Source organism: Dioscorea cayenensis, chromosome 18 (assembly GCF_009730915.1).
Source record: "Dioscorea cayenensis subsp. rotundata cultivar TDr96_F1 chromosome 18, TDr96_F1_v2_PseudoChromosome.rev07_lg8_w22 25.fasta, whole genome shotgun sequence".
Classification (NCBI taxonomy): Eukaryota; Viridiplantae; Streptophyta; class Magnoliopsida; order Dioscoreales; family Dioscoreaceae; genus Dioscorea; species Dioscorea cayenensis.
The window spans coordinates 19362976-19390749 of NC_052488.1; the positions used below are offsets into that span (position 1 = coordinate 19362976).

The window sequence follows — 27774 nt, forward strand, 5'->3', positions numbered from 1 at the left end:
GAAGGTATAATTCAGAATTATTTGTGAAATTTCATATAAGTGTGCACAAGATGAACTCTGAAAGGTAATCTCGAGCGCAATCCCGTTTAAATGCATTGGAATATCTGATTCCATTTTCCCAAATGCTTCTCTAAAAAGCTAAGATTCTCTTAAGTCTCTACAGATCAACCAAGCCATTGCACCATCTTCTGCTCAACTCCTCAAAAACACCTTCACAGCCTCACCTTCTTTCCCACTGTAGCAAAGCCACTTAACCAGCACCTCAAGCCCTCCCAAACTAATCACAAACCCCTACTCTTTCATTTCCTTAAAGTATCCCTACACCTTCCCAAGCCCCCCTATTCCTACAATGCACCATCATTATTATACCATGCACTAGTCTCATCCAGCCTGAGCCCTTTCTTCACCATCTCTCTCAGAGCTCTACTGCTGCTCACACTCTACACTTCCTTTTACAAAAGGTAAAGAACCAAACCATTTGTAGCTCACAAAATTTGGCAGGCGGCTTCCTCCCAGCACACCCCTTAATAGTACCGATCCCTTCCCGATACTACCCTCATCACTGTATTAACAACCAAAACATGTGGGATTACTTTTTTTGCCCCTCATCATGTTCAAGAGCTTCAACGCCTCCTCCACTCTACCCAACTTAGACCACTCGAGCAAAACAACACCATATACCGTTTAAGCGACAAAACAACTTAGAACTTATATACATACATAAAGTGTTTATACATGACATTATTTACCCAAAGATCAAAAATTCATGAAAGGTTTGAATAAAGAAACACCTGGAGAATCACTTCTTAAGGGTTTATAAAATGGTATACTGGAGATTCTTCAGTAAGGGGTTCTTGCTGTATTTATCCAGGCCTAGGGGAATGCAGTGTAATCTTGCTGTAAAATAACTTCCATTAACCAATATAAAATAGACATAGTGTCATTTACACTAAAAAGAGATGAAGCTTGATTAACTGCTACAGCCAATTATATCAACACAGGATAAACCAACTGCAACTGGAAAAATATACCTTGTGCCCTCAAAAGTTGGGAGCCCAATTCAGGTGACTGACCTGAGACTGCTGGTAACTTCCAAGTTGAGGCGCTGGAGCTGCAACACCAACTCCAATGTTGCCACCAAGGCCCTGAGGATGGACCAAGTGATGAGGATGAGCCTGTGGGGAATATAAACCCTGAAATTGTAAGTGAGGAGATTGAGCTGGAGCATTGTAAGAAGCATGGCCAGCATGAGTTGCCATGAAACTTGGTGGTGCTTGTCCTTGAACATTATAGAATGGAGTTGATTGCAAGCCAGTGATCTCCCTTTGTGTCTGAACCCATATATCAGAGAGGTCGGCCTGTTGGCAATCAGACTCATTAATATTTGTGACAGTCACAAATAAATGAAATTCTATGCAAATAGCTGAAGTTTCTATTACGAATAAAGATTGTAGCAGATCTTTTATTAGCTACAACTATGTGATAGGCATCAGAACATGAAGTTTTGTACAAAATTAAAAAACATGGTGGCCAACTAGTATGATCAAATCAAAAGAAGATAGATTAAATGCATAATGATAGCTGTTGATTTCTTTTATACAGTCTCAGGATTGTAAAAGATGGAAAGTCATAATTTCAAGATCATTAATAAATACTACCATAGCAATTTCCTTTGGCGGTTTTAGTACCTGCTAAATGCAAGGCATAATATCAATCTCACAAGTCCATTGTATCAATATTCCACATAACAAAGCTCATGATGACTTCAGTTTCTTTTTTAACAATTCATACTTCAAAAAAATTTACTAGAGCTGAAGGAAAGAGAGTGTTGTACCTGAGGGTTAGGAATGTAGATACTGTTATCTTTGTATTTGATTCGTGACATGTCATCAAGGCCAATTGCAGTGCCAACTGTGCCAGATGTGCTGATGGTGAACCCAGCAGTGTTTGTATAATTCCCAAAACCTGTGGCGCTTCCAGAAGGAACCAATTTATAATGTGAGGCTGCATACTTCATACCACCTGATGTCAAGTGTGAACCTGCACCAGGCATCAGCATGTACCCATTGCAGCTTGAAGGGTGGGGAAAAGCGGAGTTGCTGGAAAAGTTTTGCATGGATGGCATGTATACTGGAGACAATACATGGCGGTACGGTATAAAGTTTGGATAGTGTGAGACCTGAACTGGAGGGTATACTTGTGTAACAGGCTGTTGTTGTATTGGTTGCTGAATCATGGTTGAGACGGACAAAGGGTTACTGCCTATATCATGTGAGCTCAAAACCTGCAGCAAAAAGGTTTTATTGCAATCAAACTTGTAGATATATAATATAATATGAATGTATACAGTAATAAGAATGAACTTGAATCTAAAACACCTAAAAGAAGAAGTTTACTTGGCAACATGTCTGCAATGTAAACACAAGATAAAGATTATACTCTTATGAAACAACCATAGAAAAGTCTGAATGAGCTGAGAGCATACATCAAGTAATTGGTTGGATTCTATGTTGGGCTCTGCTGGAGAAATCAACTGAGGTGGAAAAGAGGCCTAACAGACGGCAATGATGATGACAGTGGTTTTAAGTAGCTCAGATGCTTCCATTTTTTTTAAAAAAAATAACCAATATTCAGGAAAGCTTTAAGAATAGAACCTTTAACGATGGTTTCTAGTTAGCAAGACATTGAACCCCAGTATGCATGAGTTGTGCATGTGTACATTAAGTAAGAGCTAATGAAACAATAACCAAGAACAAGACGATAAAGCTTTTCATATGTGTGGCTAAGTAGGCAAATGGTGTGTTTAAGCATCATCATTATTTGACCATTTCTGAACAATTCTGCAGTACAAAACTATGAAGGGTACTGCTACTTAGAGTCCAACCGGGCTTTAGATGAACATAGATTCTGATACTTTATGACCTAACAAAAAAAATTCCATAATGAAATTTTCAGTAAAAATAGCAAACAAGGCCCCCATAAATTGGCGTTCTTGATATCATGAAACTACTTTTCCATACTAAACATTGTATGATTGAACAATTTCCCAACAATCCAAATGGCTGCATAGGGGAGTAGTGGTATCTGTGTGTTCCTACCAAGAAACCTTAGAAGCTCAAATATTATGCCCCACAGTCAAACCTTATAAGTGTACATTCAAGCTTATCACGGTTACTGAAACTAATATCAACATTCAAGCTGGGGCCATCTTCTCTGTAGGCACCTATTAACATCATTATGTATTCACAAGAACCTTGAAGGGCATCAAGTTCGCTGGTTATGAAATAAAAGGCAAAAGATGTGTAGCATTAGACTAAGTTGAATATGCAGTGCAAATCCTGACAGGAAATAGAACCATCGGATTCCAAGCTTCAACTCCTAACTTAATCATAAGAGGATTCTAAAAAAAACTCAGTGGAAACAAGTCATCAACAATCTTCAGCTTCATATTTCTCTTCTTTCCAAGTCACAGAAAATTCTGTGACTCTTTCTGTGACTCTTTATTAATGTATTGAAATTTGTAGGTACTGCACACCTGTCTTACAGTTGTATTTGGGCATGCCTGCATGGTTGAATTTCCCGAGGTTAAACTTGTCCCATATAAATTGTATGAGCCGTTGATCCTTTATTTTGCTGTGCCCACATCAGATAATTCAAACCTAATTATGGTCTCCAATTAGTACAAAGCAAAGAAGGTTTGCTTGTTTACTATGTTTCTCCTTATCACATAGCAAATACTTTACCTATGTACTGATTCATTGATAAATACGCATAAAAACATATGTTCATTGACTCCTTTTATCATGAAAATTCATTAGGTGGGTCATATAGATTACGATTGCTGCCAATCATTCAACAATGCTCAACTTTAACTCAAAATCCTATTTAGACTAGTGGCTCTCAAATCTCAGGCACGTCTACAATAACCCTGCCTCACAAAATGCCAAGAAGGATTGTGCAACCATTACTGCTGCTCCAACCAGAGAATGGCATTTCATTGATGGCAGCATGGCAAGAGTAACCTTGCCCCATGATATCCATGTCACCAACTTTAAACACACTAATTGTCATAAGCTCATAATTGTCTCCAACCAACATGCCAAAACAGATCAGATTCGGTGTTCATTTTGGCAAAGAAATATACAAAACATGGTTAGAAGTCCACACATTTTATTACTTGCTCAAAATTCCAACATACAACCAGCTTCCGCTTGTGTGTATTTTACAGACATTCTAAACACTTTCACATACAATCTACATGCAATCAACATGCCTGTCCTTGGCTGTTTATATTATGTGCCGGCCTATCAATATTCTATCTTGTTCAAAAGAGATAATAAGCAAGAATTGGAGAGCAAATTGAACACATTACAGGTATATACCTCAGATGTCAATACAAAGCCCTGGTCATGTGGACTGTCTTCCAATGATGTACCCAGAAATGCTGCATCGTAATCAGTGTGTGGGTCATACGCCTGACATTGACCAAACAGGAAATATGTATTAGATTATATGATCTTCTGTTTCCAATTTTCAATGGCACAACAAACCTTGATTGATAAAATAGAAAATTGACCACATGTTTCTGCATATGGAAAGAAAAACCAATGTGCATTCATTTTATTCTCACACTTCACTGATCTTTCACCCCACACAGATTCTAACAAACCCATCTTCATTTTCACATGGAAATCAAAGCATGTGTGAACATACCATAAAGTTTGCCATGGTTGAATGATGGACTTGCTGATCTGTTGGCAGATCATATAGTGGGCTGTTGCTTTCGACCAGCCCAATATCTGCATAACTTTCAATATTTTGTGAATTATAAGATTCAACATTTTGAGGCGAGGAATTTTCAGGTTCTTCAACTGGAGAGGGGGGATCTGACTGGCAAGGTCCAGCTTCACAATCCACAGGGTCTCCTTGTTCAGCTTGGGAATTATCTTTCCTGGTGGTAACTTGGGTTGATGTTAAACTGCCACAGAAATAAAGCAACCACTTATATGAAGCATCTTACAGTCAATAACCCAGCACAAAACTGTGCACTTCATTGCAATTCATTGTTTTCAAATTGATGTTCAATTGTCTAAACAGGGAAACATATATATAAGATGGAGTGCTTAGACATAGGAGAATGGACAGTGTAACTTAAGGAAAGATAGTATTAATAATTAGTAGTTGATTCAAATCACTCAATGCATCAGAAAAAATAATTAAATAAGGAAATGGCCAGGTCAGGAATAAGTATAACCTTCGAGTAGACTTCTCATCTAACTTTGCATTTTCCAATGGTTGATGTGAAAGGGTCTCAGCTGCAAAACTGCCAAATGTCAGCACATTCATCAGAGACTCTGGAACCCTAAGATGTTGAGGTATGATCACACGCTCATCTCCAGAAACATTAATCTGAGTTAGTTTCTCTGATAAGCCAGTCAAGACGACATCATTCGAGCAACTATTATCATCTACACAAGATGTGGAGGATGCTGAACTTGCCGCTGCCATAACACCATTGGTTTTGACTGGTTTCTGACCTGATCTTGGCCTCCAGACCTGCGTAGCTGAATAATCGTACAAACTGAATTATATAATAATAACTGCCCCACATTTTAAGGTTTAAAGGTTTAAATAAGTGTGGATTAAAAGTGTATCTAAGTGTGTGAAAAGAAAAATTAATTATCTAACTGTGTTTTCTTCGCAAGTAAAATCCCACCAATGATGAAGGAGATGACAGTGCACCATTTCATCCTCCTACCACTTCTAGCAATAAATGACTTTAGAAAGAGTTGTGAATGTCATTACAGACTTTATTTTTTAAAAAAAAGCAACTACACTACTTTACAAGAGTGTATTTGCTAAAAAGTTATCAGATTATCATAGAAGAATATAGCCAAGTTAAGGTGCTGATGACTTGATGCACCAATTATATTGATATAGAAAGATTTCATTCTGCTTGTCAAAAATTTCAACTTCTAAATTTAGAGGCTTCCCTACTTGTGAGCTATGCTTTTATTTGGTTTTAAGATTGTGCATTACCAACTCTTCAACCATATTAAAATGAAAATTAACATAATCAGCCAGATGGAAAAAAAAACACGACATGATAATTGGATGAAGAGACAAACCCATTATGGGAGGAACCAGATACAAAATTTTTAAAACCGAAAAAAATGCACCAAGTAGAATTTTTTTTATAGGGACAAATGCATGATTAGTGTGAAGTGATGTCAATGAGTGTCTTGCACCTTTCACCAGTATTTCCAAAAAATGAAAAAAAGAAAGAAAGAAATGCAGTGAAGTTACCTATATTTCTGTTTGAAAGTAAAACCTTATAGCATCCTTAAGTAAATACTAAATCTAATATGGTAATTTAAGTTAGCATCGTATCATTGAATTAGTAGATAGTTTGTGCATATTATCGAATTAGTTCATAGAGAGCATCAATAAGCACATGAATTTACAATTTCCACATGGAATATAAATATAAGGAAAAAAAATTGTTAGCCAACAGGTTTAAGTGTTTAACAGGACAATGATTCAGTAAACCATGAGAAACACACCTTTATAAGGACCCATGGATTGCTGGGAAGGCTTGCCAGTGTAGTGACTGCGGGAACTTGTTCTGTGGACAATCAAACCAGATGTGATAGGCTCTGATGCATGTCTCTGAAAAGGTTTATTGTTCTTATACAGAGAAGCAAAGTGCACAGAAAATCCTGAAGAACTAAATTTATCCTTCCCTAATAGCCGTCTTGAGAAAGGCTTATTAGAAGAAGTTGATGGCAGGTGAGCAGAAGTATGTCCCTGAACACACATTACTCCAGCTTCACACCGAATGGTCCCTATGGTTTTAGACGCCTCAGAATCAGATGGAACATGGACTGGGCATGAAGATGAAAGAGAGATGGTTGATAACAATGTCGCAGAATTTGTTCTAGAATTATTTTCATTCATTGACTCAACTTGTGAAGTTGTTATATTAATTGTTCTCTGATTTCCTTCAGATGATTGAGGCAGGTAACTCTCACTTGCATTTGCCTCACCTGCCTGTTTAGTAACTTTGTCAAAAGACACATTCACAGCTAGAGGTGGCATATTACCTCCTGCATTTCTGGCAGATGCACGCCTTTGTTCAGTAAAAATACCAATGGGGCTACACAGAAGTCATAGATACAAAATACTGCAGATACATCTAAATTATCTTCAAGAAATAAAGAAATGTGCAAACACTACCAGATGGATGACATTGCTAACATCAGAAAGAGCACCAGTCTCATTGTAAAACATATCAATTAGAATACCCATAAGACCTTGCACATACCATGTAGGAATGATTAGCCTAATTAGCAAAAATGGAAGAAAATCAAACTTCGCTAAAACATCTCCATTGAGAAATGGAAGCAATTTTGGTGTATATTAACATTTTGCTTAAACACACATCTTCTGAAAAGGGGAATGGATACAGTTGAAAATAGCATAAATCACATCACAAAAGAAGGTACATGAAACCAAATATATACATGCCTGAATAATTAAAATGGCTATAAGTATAAAAAAAATTTGCCGTCAAATGCCTATAAGTAGATAGAAACTTCATCAAGACCAAACAATTAAGGCATAGCAAAAGACAAATACCTTTGGTCATTTAATGCCACTTTCTTGATGTCAGGAGCTAAATGCTGTACCGATTCTGACGTATTGTTACCACTGCCACTTTGACTTACTCGATTGTCTCTCACAACACGGAATTTTTGGCTGATTCCTGCATTTAGACATACTAAAATATCAGAAGATCATTATACTAGGTATTGAAATATTATGCGAACACACAATCATGAGCTACATGATATAGATATTGTCACAAGAAATGTATCCATTGATTCCCTGTTTAAACTGCATAAAGTGGAATGGCAGTGCCTGAATAAATAGTTTGGAATGGTATACAGACAGAAAAGAGGGGTTTTGGCAGTACAAGAGGACAGCTGACCAGAGATTGCCTCCACGACATCAAATAGATGAACACACATGCAAGGACAGTTTTATATAGAAGTTGGTGATTATGTATAATGAGATAGTTTTTTGAATCACGGGTGTGATAAGATGAAGTCAAGCAAAGCATTCAATTCAAAGACAACAACTATATCTCACACTATGAAGGCAAGAAAAGAGGTAAATATCATAAAAGAACCCAAGAGCTATCAAAGAAACAATTGAACTCAGCATAAAGTCCAAGATGTTTCATATGTTATACTAAAATATTGAGAAGATGCAAAAAAGTCCAAGTTTATATTCTTTTTTGTTGGTACACCATCACAAGGAGCGCATAATAAAATCTGTAAGCAACCACATCATTTATAAAAGCAAACAAAAAATTTAACCTGACTCAAGCAAGTAAGATATTTAATAGGAAAATTATAACAACAATCAAGAAATTAAAAGTGCAGTTGTTTATATACTTAATGTTGCAAATTAACCATGTTACCGGTCCATTACCTGATAGGCCAGTTCGAACATAATTGTTTCTTTGAACATTTTGACCCTGTGATGTCTGAGGTGTCGACCATTTCATACTGGGTTCTATGCTCTTTCTTGCCTCCGGATATCTCCTATTATCTGTAATCTGAAAGCATGAGATGTCTAAGTCAAATAGTAACTCGATCCATATAGTATAAATTAATTACCAACTTAACTGTGTCTACTGAGTGTATGGTGCCAATAATTATACCTAGTGCCTAGAGATGAAAAACGTATGCCATGTTCTAAAAGGAGTGGGGAAACTAAAATTACCTATTCATCAACTAAAGATAGATTTTATGGGGACAGATGTAGTTTTTTGAGCACCTTGAACATGTATGTGTGTTATCCTTATTATGCTTATGTGAAGCTTGAAGGCAAACACTATTCCGGACATGCAGCCATATAAGCACAGTACTCCTTTCTTCCTAATCATTCTAAACTTAAACATTTGAATCTTGCTTCTCCAACAAGTACTTTCAACCAAGAAAAAAAAAACAGACAACCCATAGATCATAAAACACATGGTTGTATAGGTAGCTTAGCAAAGAAATACCAATGGCACACTAAGAACTGAGACAACAGTGAAAGTAATTAAAGTGATGATTTTGTCACATTTACACCACACAGGAACCATGAAATTTCAAAAGAACATCTAAAGTTTTATCATCACACTCACCTCTCTTTTCTTGTCCCTTTTCCTTCTTACTTCAAGAAATGGATCTGCAAGATTCAAACATGAAATGCTCAAAATAAACAAATCATGAGCTAAAAAATAAGACAGCAAAAGAACAACAAAAAATGGACAATAATTTAATATCAAAACAACTACAGAAAAAAAGTCAATGCATGTTACTCCCATCTAAAATCTGCATGCATCCACACCATAATCTATGTCTAAAGATAGATGAAAGACAACAACCTAGAGATGCCTTTCAAAATCAGCATTCACAGACATCATAATCTACCAAAAAGGAAAATTACCAAAGTAACACAGATATACCTTTTGGTCCAAAAAGAAAAGAATGACCAAAACATGTGCAGAAATTCACTACTTATCAAAAACATTTCAGTTTATGTAATGAACACCACATAGAAAAACTTCATAGGACGTGTTAAAACTGACGATACTAAGGATCATTAAGTGAGCATTCAAATAAAATATATATGTCTAATTTAGACTAGACATGAGTAGTTGCCAATCAATCCATGTTGGATCGTCAAGATGCAGTGATTCAACATGGACAAACTATGATTATTTCAAGTAAGCCAAGCTGCCACGGTGACGTCAGTAGACACACTGCTCTTAGGAAGCAGCACAAGCACGCATGACACATAAATCCAACTCATATGCTGTGTGGCAAAAGCTTCATTCTCTAGCCGGCCAGACTCCTTTTACTCGCAAAGGAACAAGGAATTTTAAGAATCACTCCCAAAGACATAAAAGACAATCCAAAACTGTCAAACAAAATATTCAGCAAGGATTCCCGAAGACATAAAACCAAACAGGACCCCAAGAAGTGCTCATTAGTTTCTTCATAGCTAAGCTGGTTGATGTCTCTCACTCTTCTCAGTAGTTTTTTTATCTCTCATTGTGGTATAACTCTGTAGTAAGTCTTGCTCTCGGGCACAGAACTCTAGGTACCAGGTGTATAGACATTGGAAACCAATCTAGAGTTGTAAGCCCACACCGGACCCATAAAAAATTGGATACAAACTCTCACTCCGATATTATCCTACTAGACATTCCATCAAAATCAAAACTAAAATCACTTGCACCGCACAACCAAGAGACTGCCTACATATCATGAACTCTCAAGCACACATACTAGACACGCCGTTGGCCAGACGTTTTCATACAAATTGCCCACTAACAAGTACATGTCCATTAATATAGCAAAGCAAATGACAGTCTACATTGAAGTCACCAGTTAAAAATGAGAAAAAGGGCAAAAACCATACTGCAGATCATCGAAACATCAAGAAAACAACAATTCAAGAATAAAAAAACTGCAAACAAAACAAGCATTAGATATAATACCAATCCGAGTTCCAAATCCCTAGTAACACTAGCACCAACATGAGCCAAACAGAGAAACAGCTTGCCTTGGTTGAGGAGCTTCTGGGCGGTCTCGTTAGGGTCCATGTCGGACTCCCGGAGCGCTTGGTAGATGTCGGATTCGGAGTGGTCGCCGACGATCTCCCTGATGCTTTGGATTGCCCTTCGAACACGCAACGATATCGGACGGCTATCTCCGTCTACGCTAGGGCCCAATAGCATCTCTTTCCGCACCGAAGGAGTGATCCTCCGCCGAGAACGCCGGCAGATACCGGAACCCAAGAGGCGGCGCCGACGATGATACGAGAACGAGGAGCGATAAGCGAAAAGCGAGGGTTTTGAGAGAAGACGGTAGTTTGAAAGGTCTACTATTGACGGCTGCGTTTTGAATAGCATTAATGAAGGGTTTTTTTTTCTAATACCCCCCTGACGTATGCTTTAATTACAATTACCCTCATTTTTTAAGCGAGAGTGATACTTAGATTTTTTCCTATTTTATTTTTATTTTTATTTTTATTTTTATTTTTTGCTTTTTTGCTATTAAAATTTTTGAAATCATGGTTAATTAATTAGTTTGGCTTCAGAGCTAAATTCTCAGTTTATTTTAAAGAAAATTCTAATTTTGATTTCAAATTTTTTTTGGACAATGTAAATAAGTTACATCAAGCATATCGTTTTTATTATTATGGCCCAATTATGTAGTGGGAGGAAGTCAAATTCATCAATTAAGTATTTTAATCGCGCAATTATTACTGTATTGATGAAGTGAAGATTTTATCACAATTAGGGGAGAGCATCCGTTCGGTTATTAACCAAATTTTGTTATTAAAACAAAATTATATGTCGGGCAATTAATTGAATTATTTATTTATTTTTTTTTTAATTCATTATTCTATCATTTTAGGTGGATTATAACCTATTAACTAATGGGCTTATAAATTAATTATATATAACTTATACCTAAGCTTAGCTTGCACATATATATATATATATATATATATATATATATATATATATATATAGTTATATAATATAATTGAGTTCAGTCAGTTAAACCGAATTTAAAAAAAAAAACGAACCGAATACCTAATTATTAATAGAATTATTACCAAATTAAACTAGAAAAAATTCGGTAACTGAACCAAACTTTTTATTTGCTTTAGATAGGATTTGGTATTCGGTTTTTCCAAATAATGCTCACCCCTAATCATGGGCGGATCTAGAGAGGGGCAAGGGGGTGCTTACCCATGAATATATAATTAATATATATATATATATATATATTTATTTATTAAAATATTAATAAGTATAATTTATATGGACACTCTTTATCTTTATTTTCAAGATTCTACCACCACAATATTTAAAATAAATTAAATGAAAATAATAAATTATTATATTAAATTAAATTGATGTTGGGATAATAATAAATAATATCGCTAGCCAAAATAGATATTCAAATATTTTTGTTTTTAAATTTTATATTTAGATATATTTTTTACTTAACTTATTAATACATAATTATAATTTTTTAGGATATTAATATAAATAATAATAATAATAAATAATAATAATAATAAAACTCTAAAAAAAATTGCAATTGCTATCTTAAAATCTCTATAAAAAAAAAATTATTGCATGAATTGTGTCGATTGATGAGTTTTTTTTCTCTTTGCTCAATCTATTCCAAGTATATTTTATCTTTCATTATAGAGACTTATTATATTTTTTTAATTTGTTTCATATCTAATTTAATTTTTGTGTGATTATTTGTTATGCAAATTTATTTGATATTCATTAAATCTTTGTTTGATTATTTATTATGAAAATTATCGTGAAAATGGTTAGATATTTGTTGTGATTAATTGATTATTTGTTAGATTATATTTTAAATAATTGTTGTAATTAATAATTGAATTTGTGTTAAAAAAAAGTTTTTTCAATTGTATTATTTGTTAATTAGTGTTTAATAGTTAGTTGACTTATTTGCTAATTATGTAAATATGATAGGTTTATTTACACATAAACCAAAATTATTGGATGAATGTATATTTTATATTTTTGAAATATTGATTATTATCCTCTCAAATTTGAATTAATCAAATTATTTAATATTTATAACTTTTTTTTAAAACTTGAATTCAGCACCCCTAAATTTTATCTCTAATTCCGCTACTACCCCTAATCACAGTGTCTAGTTTTTAATTTGTTAAAATATATATTTATCAATTTTTTAATATATTTGTTTGATAATTACAGTTTTCAATTCTAGGAAGCGATCAGATATAGGGATTCTTTTTACATTTACTATTAAAAAAATTTTCAATTGTTTTTATATCATAAAAAACTCAAAACCTCTGTTTTATATCCCACTCAACCAACGGCTAGTTATTTAAAATGAAAATTTAGAAAAAAAAAATATTAAATTATTAAAAAAAGGATCTATAAATACTTAAAATAACATCAATTTTTTTTTATGCTTATAACGATAGTAGATTAAACATTTGAAACTAGAACCTTTGCACCCTTATTTTAGTGAAATTATTAGTTATTATATTTATAATATTTTAAAATTCACAATAAAACAATTATAGAAATTCTCTGTTCCATGGTCCAGATCAGATCGTGTCAGGGACTTTGGGCTAATCCGTATGTGCATAGTTAGTTGGAAAATAGATAGTTTTCATGTGAATATACAGTTTGAGATCAAATACATGGCGAGTAACAAACCATATTAGCTAGAACAAAAACCATAGTAGCGCTACTAGAGATCAATAACCTGGTATTCGGACAAGTAACTGATGATTTTATTAGTAATAAACATTTGTTTAAATCATTAATTTTAAAATTGCGAACCAAACATAAGTAAGGATTTGATCAACATTACATAGTCATAGACTCATAAACCAGCGCTTAAATTACCTTAACCTAAAGCGGCATTGATTAATTTAATTAACCCCCATCACCAAGTAGTTCCTTCACAGTAATTCCATGCATGTGTTTTTAAGTACAACCACCACACAAAAAAAAAGTAGAGTAATTAAAGAACCCCAGGCAAATAGCAAGTATACCACCACACAAGTAGAAGAGACCACATACATTCCCCAGTTGGGGCCTTGCAAGTGTGTGTTATGTATATATATGGATGTAGATTTTGAACAGCATTTCCAGGTTGTTTTTCATCAGAGATACTGTTCACGTATCCTAGCACGGTTCTCCTCCCACCAAAGCCTGGCATGCATCTCACCAAACCTCTCCCGGCTATATAAAGTATAAACAAAACAACATGTTCAATGAAACAAGCACCATTGACTGTAAACATGACACTGGATTGTTGTGGTATTGTATATAAAGAGTCTCACCTGAAGCGAACACGGCGGAGCTCCCTGATGCCGTTCGGAAGGGCTCTGATGGTGATGTAGACTCCGGGTTCGTCCTGCTCAACCCACTCAGTTTCCTGATCACTAGCATTGCTGAATGATACGGATAGTTCATCGGACCTGTCAGCCTCCTCAGGAGATGAGCTTGTTCTAATTGATGCATCCATTGAGGATGTCTCTGTCTTGGCTCCACTGATACTGGATAGCTTAGGGGTCGATGTGAGGCCACCAGAGTCATAGTAGTGGCGGTTGTGGGGACGATAAGTCTGGGAATGGTGGTGGTCCAGAGAATCAGAAGAAGAGTAGCCCATTGCACCACCAATTGGCCGGTGGAAGCTGGGAGGTAGCCGCTCTTTGCTGAGAGGAGGTGTTACTGGGCTGTCTTCAGCTGACTCGATCTTTGAACTCTGGGAGTGAAGGAATTAGTGAGGAGAGTTTGGAAAAATATGGGGAATATAGTGAGGTTTTGATTACCTCGTCCTCAGATCTGGGAGGAGTGGTGAGAGGTACGGCCTGACGGTTGAACCTCTGGACATTGTAGAGTTCCATGACTCGGTCATAGTTCTCTGCCCACCATCTCTGAGCTTGCCACTTGTTGAACATCTCCCGGCTGAATGCATCATTTGAGCAAGCATAAGCACCTTGTTAGCAAAAGGTTTAGTATGTTTATGAGTCATTGACTAACAGAACCATATATAAAGTCCCAACCAAGCTGACTAGCTTCAAGTCTAAATAGTTTGTTTCTGCCATTTTAGAACTGAATTTTATAGGTCCAAGCTAACATTTATTTTTGTTCTAATTGGGTTGATCAACCTTTAAAGTTATTCTTACCTAAACAAGCTATAATACACCAAATCAATAAAAATGTGCCATGTGTTAATGCAAATGGTCCCCTGTATTTCTACATTGTTGTTTTATTAATATATGTGGTTTATCCATCGTTTTAAAAAAAAAAAAAAAAATCCAAATGGTTTGATATAATTTCCACTGCCACATGACCATGTAACATATATCCAAAGGTTTTGATGTAATGTGCCATGATATAGCTAACAATTTCCCAAACATCTCAAGGGATGGTTCACTCAATTTAATTCCACTAGATCAGGTCAAATGTGATTCAAACATTGGTATAGACCTTCTTAAGGTAAATGGCCGGACTGATAGTATCTATCAGGCACTAGTTCTGTTTGTGGAGTTCATCCTAAAATGGAAAATTTAAATCCATTACACAATGAGAATAAAATATATAATACATAAATACAAGCTATTTTCAGTCTAAATGATGTAGAATTATTATTACCATCCCAAGTATAGACACTTGATATGCACTTAGCTCTACTAGATTGAGTCAATTCAATAAAGAAGGTAGTTCTAACCAAAGACAATGCATTGTCGAAGCAAATTAACTTGATCAAACAAATCACAATTGATGGAAAAGCAATAGCATAGCCTTATAGAGAATTTGATCACAAAATTGATGTCAACCAGGTAGCACCGAAAACCCAACTAAAAGGCAGACGAAAATAGTTTACCAAGATTATACAGGTACTACGGTAAGAGAACTTGGTCTAATACAACTCTAGTCACATAAAAAACTTAATGTAAGCCGTACTTTTATTCTTCAAGGAGCACAGAATTATTATTCTCAAAGTCCGTAGAATTATTATTCTTAAAATTCGTTCAATGAATCCTGACAGTTTACAAATAAATTGTAACCAACCGACAGAACTTATATGAGTAGGAAGGTTGGGCACAGCCTGTTAACATGGTCTGAAACCTGAAATGCTGCCAGCTTCAGACCCAGCCCACTTAACACTAAACGAACATGGAACCCCCAAAAAATCTCTGGTAGTAGTGGACAAATTCACCATCTACATCAGCTAATTGTTGGTAGAAGCCTACAACATATGGCAAGAATGCCAGTTTGGTATAGTGCAGCCAGTTTGCTATAGTGCTGATCCAGGTATGCTTTTCTCCCCTTCCAAGGGACCTGTTCACTACCACCTGCCCCATTGATCTCACGCAAAGTGGTCCATAGTTATCTTCCACTTTATATCAAATCATAAGATGCGAGATCCGACAGCCAGGACATTTTACTGGATTTCAATATATATATATATATATACAAATCTAACAGATATCAATCACCTTTAAACATTGATTCAAATTAAAACTAAAGTTTAGAAATAGGGCAGTCTTTGTCAGACCCACAACCCATTCTCCGATGATAGAAAAGCGCAGCCAAATTGTCGGTTTTCCAGATGAGAGAGTTGGTGGGTGTGGTCAAAGCAGAGGTTAAAGCGGCAAACTATTTCACGGAAAATAAGACAAAAGCACAGGCGTTCCTCGACAACAAGCCCAGAAAAAGATAAAGCAGTAATAGAGATGTGAGAGAGCGTGCGACAAAAGCAATCCTAGTAGACCAGAAGACCCACTGTTACTCCTCTCTAATAAATTTCCTTTCTAGTGTTTTTCACGTCCTTCCAAGTTGGCCCCTTTTGAATCTCCAAAGATCAAACAAGCTAAATATTACACCATAAACTACCGAAACTTTTGTTTTGGAACGAAACAAACTTTGTTAAATTACCGCCGCTAAGTAGAAGGGCATAGCTTTTAGAGATTACTCATCACTCATTAGCAGGCAGCGGCATAGCCGAGAGAAACTTCTCGGAATGTTAACTTGGCCACAGACATGCATGGATCAGATGCAAAAACTATGGGACTGTTTGGCTCGTTCCCAATATTTATAGTTATCATATCTTGTGAGTATGGTGTCCTACATTGAATCAAATCACTAGACATGTACATAAAAAAGTACAGAACCTTTGACTTGATCTCAATCTCAAGAGTCGTGCAAAAAATCCATATCAATAAATAAAGTGGCAATTCCAAGAGCAAGGGCACAGTTCCCCCTCCCAACCAAGAGTTAGTCTTAAATTAAATGACCATGGATCCAATTACTAATCTACATGTCTAACTGAGTAACTGCCATCTCAAATATCCAACTTTTAATAAAATATCCCCGGCAGTGAGTAGAACTTTTCCTGATTATAACTTAGTCGTCTTCCTAACATCATATCCCAGTAGAAATTTGAATCTCAAGTGAGATACAACTCATATGAAAATACATCAAACGAAAAAGGTGAAATTGATCCAAATCCTAAATCCAAACATATCCGAGAGTATTTAAGTTAATATAACCCACAAACATAAATGCATCTCATTCTAAGCCAATTGCAAGTCTTCAATTTAACAAAATTTTCACCGTAGTGAATGCTTCAATTGGTCCATTTTCTTAATAAAAAAAATCCCAATTTGCAATTTTCTAGGCGAAGCCATGTGATTGAGATGGGACACAAGATGGAAGGCAACAAATTGGCCATTTGATCGTCAAAGAAAACAAAAAAAAAGCACCATTCTGCAAGAATGTGACGTCAATACCTAGTGAGCTGGATCACTAGACTATGCAGAAAGTCTGGAAACATTAATTTGGGCGTCCTTGTCCACAACCTCATTGCGATATGGACACCTCCCCCGGGCGGAAAGAGACACAAGAATTAGCCTAAACGCGTCATATCAGCAAGGAATCTCGGGAGTCCCGTCACCTCAGGTGATCATACCAAACCCGTTTACCAACCTAGCGAGTAATAACTAAAAACCCGATCTTTGTCCAAATTCAAAATAAATAAATAACTAAAAACCCGATGAAAGAGAAAAGCAAAAAGACCAACAACCGTACCATCCACGTCTAAAGCTTCACCGATCTATCTATCAATACCTAGCACGGTAACCTCACCGGAGATATCCAATATAGTAGCTTCCAAAATATACTAAACACTGGTACACTGGCCTGGCCTGGCCTGGGATCGTGCGCCGGCGGGTGACGACACCGCCACCTCACCACACACTGGTCCAAAACTAAAACGAAGACAAGGAGACTGCAAGAATGTGAAACAAGGCACACAGAGACAGAAGCTTCACACGAAGTTTCCACGACGGTCTTTGAGATCCGTGATTGCACGGATCTAAAAGCTTAAGCGATGCAGAACAACGGAGGTGAGCCTAAAGAGTACCTGAATCGGATCCGCTTGAGATCGTTGCCGCCTCGAGGGACGGAGACGAAGGTGATGAGAACTCCAGGCTCGACTTGGGCGACCCACTCGCGCGGGGCGTCGTCCTCGTCTTCTTCCATGAAGATCGAAGCCCCGGCGTCCGTCCGGCCGCTCATCGATGGTGTCGCCTCGCCACTGGCTACATACGCACGTGGTGTCGAAGCCGAGCTCTCCCCAGCCCGACGATACCCGCACACGTACCTCTCCGATCCCGACCCCGTCGCCTCCGACTCCTCATACCCCCTTGCTCTCGCCCCTGCCCCCGCACAGGGCTTGCACTGCCGGTACGCCCCCGATGCCCTCAACGCCATCTCCTTAATCTACTTCCAAAAAAATCCTAATCAAATCAAACCCATCGAAATAGAAAAGGAATCGAAGAGATAAACAATGGAGATCGTAGTAGACCTGGGCAGTGAGAGCCTTGATGGCCTGGCGGGTGCTTGGGGTGCCAGCGCCATCGTTGTCCGTCTGCTCGTGGAGCGAGCCACCGAGCTGCTTGGAGCACGCGATGCAGGTAAGCATCGCGGCGGATCACTGCCGGTGCTCGATAAAATCCTCACCGGCGAGGCTTTCCGCTTTCCGATGGGCCGAGATCTCCGATCTCGTCGCCGGAGCAAGGGTTGCGATTTCAATGCGGGCGTGGAGGTTCCAGTGAGAGCTATGAATGCGATGCCGGGGTTTTTATGTTAGCCATAAAGACTAACATAAGGAGGAGGACCGCGGTATGGTTCTCCGCGGTGAAACTTCATTAGTTTTCAGTTTCGTTTTCAGTGTTTAAATCTAGTTATGTCTTGTGCTAATCAACAAGGGAGGTAACTGTACCGGACTGGTTACATGAGAGCATCTTCATGGATTCCTTGCTTAGAATGGGTGTCAGGTGTTAACTGTAAGTATCCCAAGATTAAGGGCTTAATTAAGATTATTTTGGCAATTAGTGGCCTTTATTAGTGGACAAAGTACTCCTTAAGAAGAGTTAATAAAGGGGGAGTTTGGTGGAATTATGTCATTATGTGAACTAGAGAAGGATATTTTGGGAAATTAATATAAATTGAAGGGTTTAGTGGTGGGATGAAATCAGGGCCGTGAATACACACACCTATCATCATTTCGCTAGTGCTTTATAGTTCCACCATTTGTGGACTAGTGTCTCCCATTTTTAATGATGATTTAACCTTTTAACAAATGCTCTTTTTTTTAAATTCGATAATAATAATAATAACTATTATTATTATAAAAAGTTGCTTAGATAAATGTCTTTTATTAATTTATTTTTTTAAAAGAGTCTTTTAATTGTGTAATAATTGTATAACTATTTCTTTTGTCAAGTGAGTCAAGTGACTTGTATGTGTGGTTAGGGCATTCAATGAGTTGTAAAGCATGTGTTGTTGATATTAAATTGCAATTAAGAATCAAAATAAGTAGTAGTAGTAGTAGTAGCAAACTACATAGTGGTCTTAAGCCATGTATATAAATATTTCACGTTGCGTTTTGTGCCAAGAGGGCCCACGTGGACAAGTAGAGTAGGGTAGAGTAGAGTGGTTCTGGTCACCGTTCACGCGTGATAATGACCGATTTATTAAATTCCTCACTGTTGTCATTTTCGGGGACGAAAGAACATGGACATGGATGATGATGATGATGATGATGATGATGATGATGGATGAAGCATGGATGGAGCATGGATGAGAAAGGGTACATTGGATGTATGGTGGGCCCCACAGCACAAAGGCATGCCATGCTAATAATAATGGCATGGCATGGCATGGCATGACATGACATGTAGATGTAGCTCCTTACTTATTAATGGCAGAACCAGAAGAAAGCATCAAAGTAAAGAGAAGAGATATACATGGATGGGTAGAGTTGGGGGTGGGAGTTATGATTCATCATCAAACCCATGGATGAATAGGAATAGAATGGTTGGCTCATCATGGATCCTTTCCATCCATAAGGGCCCCATTCCTCCTTTTATATGATACTATTTTTTATATTATATATGTATATATATATATATATATATTTATTTATTGATAAACCACTTTTCAGGAACATAAGAACGTAAATCATACATATTATATGCTCTCATCTGTATAATTGGAGAAAACCAATCCTAAATTTCTCTTACGCAAAGGGCCATTATATGGCTTGCTAAGACGTCTTTAACAATATAAATTTTTTTTAATTCTTATATAATATTAATTATATATATAACCGAGTAATATTTTTTTTATAGAGCATCAAATTATAGTCATTTTTTATTTATATATATTATGTGCTCTCATCATGTTTGATTAGAGAAAGTCAATCCTAAATTTCCTTTACGCAAAGGACCATTGTATCACTCATTAAGATGTCTTTATTAATGTAAAAAATTTTATGTTTATATAATATTAATTTTTGTATATATAACCGAGTAAATTTTTTTATAGGACATCAAACTATAGTCATTTTTTATTTTGGGGTCTAAACTTTAATTTAAATAAAAATTATTTCTCAGCTTCAATTTTATTTTACCAAGTGATCATCTGAGAAATTATGCCATATTTTTAATGATGTATATATATGCCAGAAATTCTTTGTCATCATACATATGACACATTGTTTGCTCATATGACAATTCTTTCACCTGTTGACAAATAATTTGTGGTATCACATCATCAAAAATAGATCATAATCTGTCGGATAATCATCTGGTGAAACAAAATTGAAATTGGATAATTATTTTGATTCAAATTGAAGTTTGAAAACCAAAATGAAAAAAAAAAATCATAATTTTATACCCAATCAAAAAATTTACCCATATATACACACACAGGTACTCTTATAAATATGGAATTTACTTGGCAAAAATTAACTAAAAAAATTATATAAATATTAAACTATCATTTACCTTTGTAAGTTTTCTTTGATGTTGGGGAAAAAGTAAAAAATAATATTATCAAATTTATATTTTTATAAAAGTTATAGTGCTTTTGATAAAGTGGATAAACCACAATCGCATTAAAAAGAAATGAGAAAGCAAATGATAAAGAAACAAAACAGACAAACAACTCCACTAGAAGTGGAAACAAAAGCACACAACAGAGGAAACAAAAACTAAGAGACGAGACAACGCACTGAAACACAGGGAGGAGGAGAGATGGACTCCTCCAATACACAACAAATCAGGAGGACAACTAGCCGAGAAACTCGTCGTGCCTGACGGGATCCGGCTCCTCGCGAGGGAGGCTTGAAAACTGGATACAACACCAAACCGCAGCAATAGACTCCTCAAGCTTGTGCATTTTCCTAGCAGGAACCACTTATAGTGATATACTAGATCCATATGCTAGAGACTTGCATTGTTTGAATTTTGTGTATATAAAAAACATTTATTAAAAAAATCCTATTTTATTACAAGATTTTTAATACTTTCTTTCTGTTTTCAGTACTTGCATTCAGATATAAACTAATTAATGAGAGGGAAAAAAACACTTCTCCGTACGTCTATACTTGTATATAAGTAAATTTAATTTTACAATAACATATTAGTAATTGCCTACACAGACATAGAAGCAATTTTAAGAAAATAATTAAATCATAAGATATATTAAAAGGAATGAGGCAAGTAGATGTACATGAATCAATTTGAAGCACTAACAGTGATTAATTGGTCAAATTACAAAATGATAATGAAAAGGAGCATGAAGGAAATGATACCTAGAAATCACCAAATTGAGACCTAGCTAGTTGCATTTAATTAAGGCCTAGTTGCAATGAGAACTACCAGTGCATGAGACAAATTATTAGGAAAAAAACATTTTAGATCTTTTGTCAAACAAATAATTGTTAAAGTATCATAGTTTTAACTTGTAGTTTATTATTAAAAAAAAAACAATCTAAAAAGTTTTTTTTATTATATGCTATATTAATTATAAGTTAAAATTATTTTGTAGTTTATACTGATATGAAAGAGCTCATCTCTATTTTTCCCCTTAGAATAAATATTAAAAATGTAATTTTTAAACATATTTAGAGAGAAATTCTCTAACCAATTCATACAAATCAATGGATTAAACTTGTGATGAAAAAATTTGTTTAATCAATAAAAAAATTTGTTGATATTATTAACTTTTAAGTTTACAATTAATACATAAATGTAGTTATTTCTTTGCACACGTGTGTTGCATATACATTAACATTGGATACCAATAATTAAAATGGGTGTTAATTTGCATGGGTAGGTGTTTCTTTATTATTCATGTGAGGCCTTCACCATTGCATTGAATGCTTTGTGAGGCACTCACTAGTACCATATTGACACCATTAACTATCAACAATTTGAGGGTGTTTTTTTTTAATTATCATACTTTGTATTGGATTATATTTTATATAATTCACATAATTACAATATAAAAAAAATTTGTTTCATAATTAAAATCATCTATCTAACTTTTTTATTAACAGCTAGTCTTCGAGCGACCAATGTTTCGGTCATTTAAATAAATAGTTTTGAATTTGAATATTTATGTATGAAAAAAAAACACATGCTGAGAAAAGTCTATTTTTTATATGATTTCCAACACTTCTCTTCTGAAAAAAACTCTTGGCTCAAAGACCAAAAATAAAAATTTTAATATTTTTAAATTAAATTTTTATGAAATTAAGAGTATTGATGGGTATTTGCATCAAATTTATACTGATCATATGTGTACATACAGATAGAGAACACACAAGGGCTTGGCTTGGAGATTAATTAAATATTTAATTGTGGATTTAAATAAATGTCACAAATTTTGAGGGGCTTCATGAGGTGAACAATGGTACATTGGACTTAGAAGATGTAGTGAGGGTGATGTGGAGACATTAAGCATTGGAGTTGTTGGATCTTGAAATACATGAATCATTTGCATTAGAGTTTTCACAAGTTCATTAATCTCTTTTGTTTCACTTGTTGCCTTTGTTGTCTCATCCATTGATAAGTCATAGATATATAATTTTTTTTTTCCTGAAAGTGAATAAAACACAATATATGAAAGTCAAAAATTTAAAACATAATGTGCATGCTTATAATAAAAAAAATGAAATAATTTAAAAAAAAAAACATATGATGGTGTCTTTTAAAGCAAATAAATTATAATTGGGTTTCACGAAGGACACAAACTCTTAATATTTTTATTTGAAAAAAATAAAATGCAACAAAATATAGACAAGAATGATGGGTTAAATAATTCTGTTTGAAAAAATACTGAGTGAAACTTGTAACAAAATAAAATAATAATAAAAAGTAAAAAATGTTTTTACATATGATGATTTACGATGTACAAATAATGTTATTACAATATCAATGTAGGCTAACTTTTAACCCATATTTAAGGGAGTAGGAAGGCCTAACTTTATATACATATCTATATATATATCTATACCTATATCTATGTGTGTACTGTATAAATATCTTTGTGTGTAATAGGGGTCAAGGTACATTATATTTTGTGGGGTCATATAGCTAACAAAAATTTTAAAAATATTAATAATATGCATATAATCAAGCAAGCAAGCAAGATAGTTCACTCCCATATATATTGACCCCACTTAAAATACGTACTGTTAATATATATGCTATTAGTATAAACTTAGTACAATAAATATTAGTAGTAGTATATATGTATATATATATATATATTAATAGTATGTATGTAACAAAAATCACATATATTAATTGCATTATAAATGATAATATTATACACATATTTTGACTCATTTATTATATTTTTTTGGCTTGGCCACCGTGTGTAAATAATTTCTATCATTGATGTACTATCAAATATATGTAATAGTTTAAGATGGAATCAATTAAACTCATGATTAAGAAGCACCTTAATTAAAGTAAAGACAAGCACAAAGATAGGAGCCAAGACAAGCAAAAAAAGCAAAGAAAAGGTTATAAACCAAATGCCATTGTTTGTGGTGGCAAACTCAAGTTGTTGGCTTAATAATGAACTCTTTACAAACATTAAAGAGAGAGGGCAAAACATTAAAATGAAACACTTAATGAAATCTCTTTGGACCTTGTGGGCATGGCTTTGGTGCATGGTTTCCTTTATAACTGGCTATGGTCCACCATGTTCACCATACTCTGCCTTGTGTCCGACCAAACTTAATGAAACATGCCTGGTTTTTAAACCCAACTACCGACCAGTGTGAGTTGTCTTTCTATTCTTCTTTTCTTAATGCAAAACTTTGTTGTTTATGGCCCTTTTCTTTTAATTTTATTTTTATTATTATTATCATTTTTAAGTTTGGGGAGCAAGACTCATCCACATGTTTGCACTAAACTTGATTAGAGGGTTATATATGCTTTAGATGTTGTCGATTGCCGGCTCAACTTAATTAAATAAATGTCTAAAAGCAAATTTTAAAATATAGCTTCTAATTTATTTCATTAAATTTGAATTTTATTTAAAATTATTATGATAAACCTCTATTAATGTTTTTATAGGATTTTTCAATATATATATATATATATATATATATATATATATATATAAATAAGTGGATAAACCATTAATTTAATAAAAAAAATATTTTAATTAAAAAAACACAGATATTTTGCCTTAGGAGTGTATCACCTTTGGTGACGGAAAAGGATTTTTTGGTATTTTGTAGCAACTTTATTTTTTACTATTCTTGTTGTAATTGTTATTCCTTTTTTTTCAATAAATTTATATTTTATCCACTTTTATCAATATAATATATATATATATATATATATATATATATATATATATATATATATATATATATATATAAGGGAGGCCGGATGGAGGCTCAAAAATAGCTCATGCATGGATCCATTCTAAATAGCACTACTAGTATCAGAAATTATTAACAATATTAATTTTAATGGGAGTTATTTAACTCTCAATGGAGATGACACATGGCCAAAAAAGTTCATTACAATTTTATTCATTACAATCTTATTCCATAAAATGAATAATAACAAACTTGGATTTAAAACTTATGATATTTATTTTTGTTATTGTAACTACTATTATTATCATAAGAATTAATTAATAAGAGAATTAAACCATTATGGTCATTTTCCTTCTCTGTTGATGCTTTCTAATTCAGCCTGATGTTTCTTTATTTGTTTCTGTATTTTCTCAGCCTCTTCTCCACTCGTACTCTTCAACACATTATGCAACATTCTTATCTTTTTCAGTTTGCTCTTCACCTGCATTATTCCCAATAAATAAAACAGTAAAAAATCATACAAAATTTATATCAAGAGAAACTGCATGTATTTAATCACACACCTAATAATTCAATAAAATGTAATGTTCTATGCATATAGTATTAGATAATTAAGTGAGAAAGAGAGTGACCTTGCGAAAAGGCCAACGTTCAACTCCGTATCGACGACAAATATGCTTCAGAGCAGTAGAACATAACTCAAGTTTTTCGGCAGCTTGAGCAATGGGAAGGTGATATAAACTAGCAATTTCATTTATTTCCAACTTCTTGGTTCTCTCCCTCTGTAAATATTCATCATCAAGTTGCTATTATTACATGCATGATCTAATTGAGGTAAATGTAAACTTCAATTAATTTACCTGCACTGAAAGGGTTGGCCATTTGTTCTTGTTCATCTTACACTTCAATCTTCTTGACTTTGTTTCTGATGTCTCTAATAATCACAAATCAAAATGCATGCCAGTTAAATTTCAGATAAACAGACTATAACTTAAATTTTTTGTATCTAGTTCTCACCTGATTGATCATGGTTAGGAGTGCAAGAACTTGATGCAATTGAACTAGTGTCTGTTGGCACCTGTGCAACAAATTCATGTGGAACTTGCTCCTCATTGTTCATGTTCATATTCAAGTTCATGCCGCAGCAAAGAACATCACAGAAACCTGACAGTGAATCGTACCGAATGTCGAACCCTTTATCGGCATAGAAGAGATTATGTTGCAGTAAAAACTCTTTTATCCATTCCTCATTCTTTCCAATAAAACTGCATGCATGTATATACATATATAAAAATTCAAGCATAATTTAGTGATTGGAAGCTGCATTGATGTAGTGTTTCTTACTCAATAAAAAACTCATCCACAGCAGGGTGAATGCCTTCAATGTGATATTCTAATTTGAAGATTGCATGATTGAATGTTCCAATTCCACCATGGATTGTCACTCTAGTGGTAAGAAGTTCTGCAATTAAAAAGTTCAAAATAGAGATTAAAGATTCAAAAAATTGTTTACAATTCATTTTAACTTCAATTCAATCTCAAGAGTTTACCATTCTGATGAACAATTTCCCTTAGAACCAAACATCCATAGCAGTTAAGCAAATTCATCGACAACGGAGTTGGAGCCAGGTCTGAAATCTCATTAACTGATGACACAACCGAATGATATAATCCTTGATCTCCAAAACCGATTTCCGGCACATTCTGAATAGTTTCTTGGTTGACAACAAATTCATGTGCATTTTCAAACCCCGATGATGTTATACATTCTTGGTTATAACTAAACAAGTCATGTCGAGCCACAGGTTGTTCGCCTTTCTTTTCGTTAATACACGAAGATTTATCATCGATCACGGGATCATTAATCAAATCTTTACCACAATTTTCATTTCCAATAGAACCATCCGCAACAACATTGTTAAGAGTTTTCTTGGCTGCCACTCCATCAACATCAACAAAAGAAAGATCATGATTTCCGGTGTCTTGTTGCAATGTAAGTGAGTGAAACTCTGGTTCGGAGAAGTTAAAATACCGAAGAAGTTCATTGTCTTCTTCGGAAGAGGAGACAATTTGATGAAATGTATTATTAATGTCCATAGTTTTGGCCTCCCTCCTAAATATTGATAAGATTTACAACCTCTTTCTCTCCGAAATCACGGCCTCCGGCGACAGAGCCTGGTGGTGGTGGCCGGAGAAAGGATGGTGGTGGGGGTGGGAGGGAGGGCAAAAGGAAATGGTTGGAGAGGGAGAAGGATATAAACAATGGGAGTGTAACTGCTTGGAGGGGTTTGGAGGGATATGATTGGTTGGAATATGGCGGGAAGGACATAGAGTTAGTTAGTGAACGTTGGGTTACAACTGTTGAGTTTCATGAGTTTCAAATTTGATTCATTTTGATGAACGGGGTTTGAGTTTGGGTTGTGACTTGTGATCATTATATATAAGTTGATTGATTTCTCTATATATTTTTTTTCAAATCGATTTATGATTTTTTTGTGGTGGGTTTATGATAGATTGATTATGCAAACATATTTTATAAATTTTTATTTATTTTAATTTTAATTAAATATTTTAAGATTAAAAAATAATTATTGATAGTTGTTTGTTAAAATTAGTATTTTTAAAGATAATTACTACATATATTTACTTGATTAATAAAAATTTATCATTAAATGTTGTTCTCCAAATCTTTGGGTGTACTCGGTTAGATAGTTTGGGATAATATTGATCGTGAAATTAATTTTAGTTAAGAACACACTACTAATATTGGCAGGAAATATTATTTATCTCTATTTATAAAAAAAAAAAACTGCCTCTTTCATCATAACATTTAAAAATAAATATAATTTTAAATTTAATCAAAAAGGCCAACGATAGCTTGGGCTATCAGGTGTCTTGTGTAAAGTTTTTGTTTCAAATGGGTCTTGAAATTGAAACCTATGCAATGCAAGAGTAAAGTATTGTTGAGCTTGTG

At 34.6% G+C, this 27774-nt stretch overlaps 3 protein-coding genes across 3 annotated transcripts; all 3 read right to left on the reverse strand.

The window, feature by feature from the left end:
* Positions 1–892: 892 nt before the first annotated feature.
* LOC120282884 lies at positions 893–10972 on the reverse strand. The gene is made up of 10 exons (XM_039289716.1): positions 10624–10972; positions 9197–9240; positions 8497–8623; positions 7639–7765; positions 6564–7114; positions 5255–5564; positions 4714–4978; positions 4383–4475; positions 1835–2284; positions 893–1358 (listed from the first exon to the last, which is right to left on the reverse strand). Exons 1-10 carry the CDS (start codon positions 10970–10972, stop codon positions 1041–1043), a joined length of 2634 nt encoding a protein of 877 aa, XP_039145650.1. The 3' UTR covers positions 893–1040.
* A 2527-nt stretch (positions 10973–13499) lies between these two features.
* On the reverse strand, positions 13500–18745 carry LOC120282239 (protein Brevis radix-like 1). The gene is made up of 5 exons (XM_039289002.1): positions 18474–18745; positions 18030–18388; positions 14431–14566; positions 13939–14363; positions 13500–13837 (listed from the first exon to the last, which is right to left on the reverse strand). The coding sequence occupies exons 1-5, from the start codon at positions 18588–18590 to the stop codon at positions 13759–13761; spliced, it is 1116 nt and encodes a 371-aa protein (XP_039144936.1). The 5' UTR covers positions 18591–18745; the 3' UTR covers positions 13500–13758.
* Positions 18746–25143: 6398 nt separating this feature from the next.
* On the reverse strand, positions 25144–26897 carry LOC120282885 (protein NLP9-like). The gene is made up of 6 exons (XM_039289717.1): positions 26351–26897; positions 26145–26262; positions 25818–26065; positions 25661–25734; positions 25433–25582; positions 25144–25281 (listed from the first exon to the last, which is right to left on the reverse strand). The coding sequence occupies exons 1-6, from the start codon at positions 26895–26897 to the stop codon at positions 25144–25146; spliced, it is 1275 nt and encodes a 424-aa protein (XP_039145651.1).
* Positions 26898–27774: the final 877 nt, after the last annotated feature.

Bases quoted from the DNA above. Each gene is read 5' to 3' on its own strand.
- LOC120282239 (XM_039289002.1), bottom strand. From the start codon at position 18,590: ATGCTTACCTGCATCGCGTGCTCCAAGCAGCTCGGTGGCTCGCTCCAC. The intron at 18,389-18,473 runs GTCTACTACGAT...TTTTGGAAGTAG, and splicing joins TCAAGGCTCTCACTGCCCAG to ATTAAGGAGATGGCGTTGAG. The intron at 13,838-13,938 runs GTGAGACTCTTT...TACTTTATATAG, and splicing joins CTCCGCCGTGTTCGCTTCAG to CCGGGAGAGGTTTGGTGAGA.
- LOC120282885 (XM_039289717.1), bottom strand. From the start codon at position 26,897: ATGGACATTAATAATACATTTCATCAAATTGTCTCCTCTTCCGAAGAA. The intron at 26,066-26,144 runs GTAAGAAACACT...ACATGCATGCAG, and splicing joins GTGGATGAGTTTTTTATTGA to TTTTATTGGAAAGAATGAGG. The intron at 25,583-25,660 runs GTAAATTAATTG...GAATATTTACAG, and splicing joins GGCCAACCCTTTCAGTGCAG to AGGGAGAGAACCAAGAAGTT.
- LOC120282884 (XM_039289716.1), bottom strand. From the start codon at position 10,972: ATGCTATTCAAAACGCAGCCGTCAATAGTAGACCTTTCAAACTACCGT. The intron at 9,241-10,623 runs GCAAGCTGTTTC...TGAATCTTGCAG, and splicing joins CCAGAAGCTCCTCAACCAAG to ATCCATTTCTTGAAGTAAGA. The intron at 2,285-4,382 runs GTATATACCTGT...TTTTTGCTGCAG, and splicing joins GCTTTGTATTGACATCTGAG to GTTTTGAGCTCACATGATAT.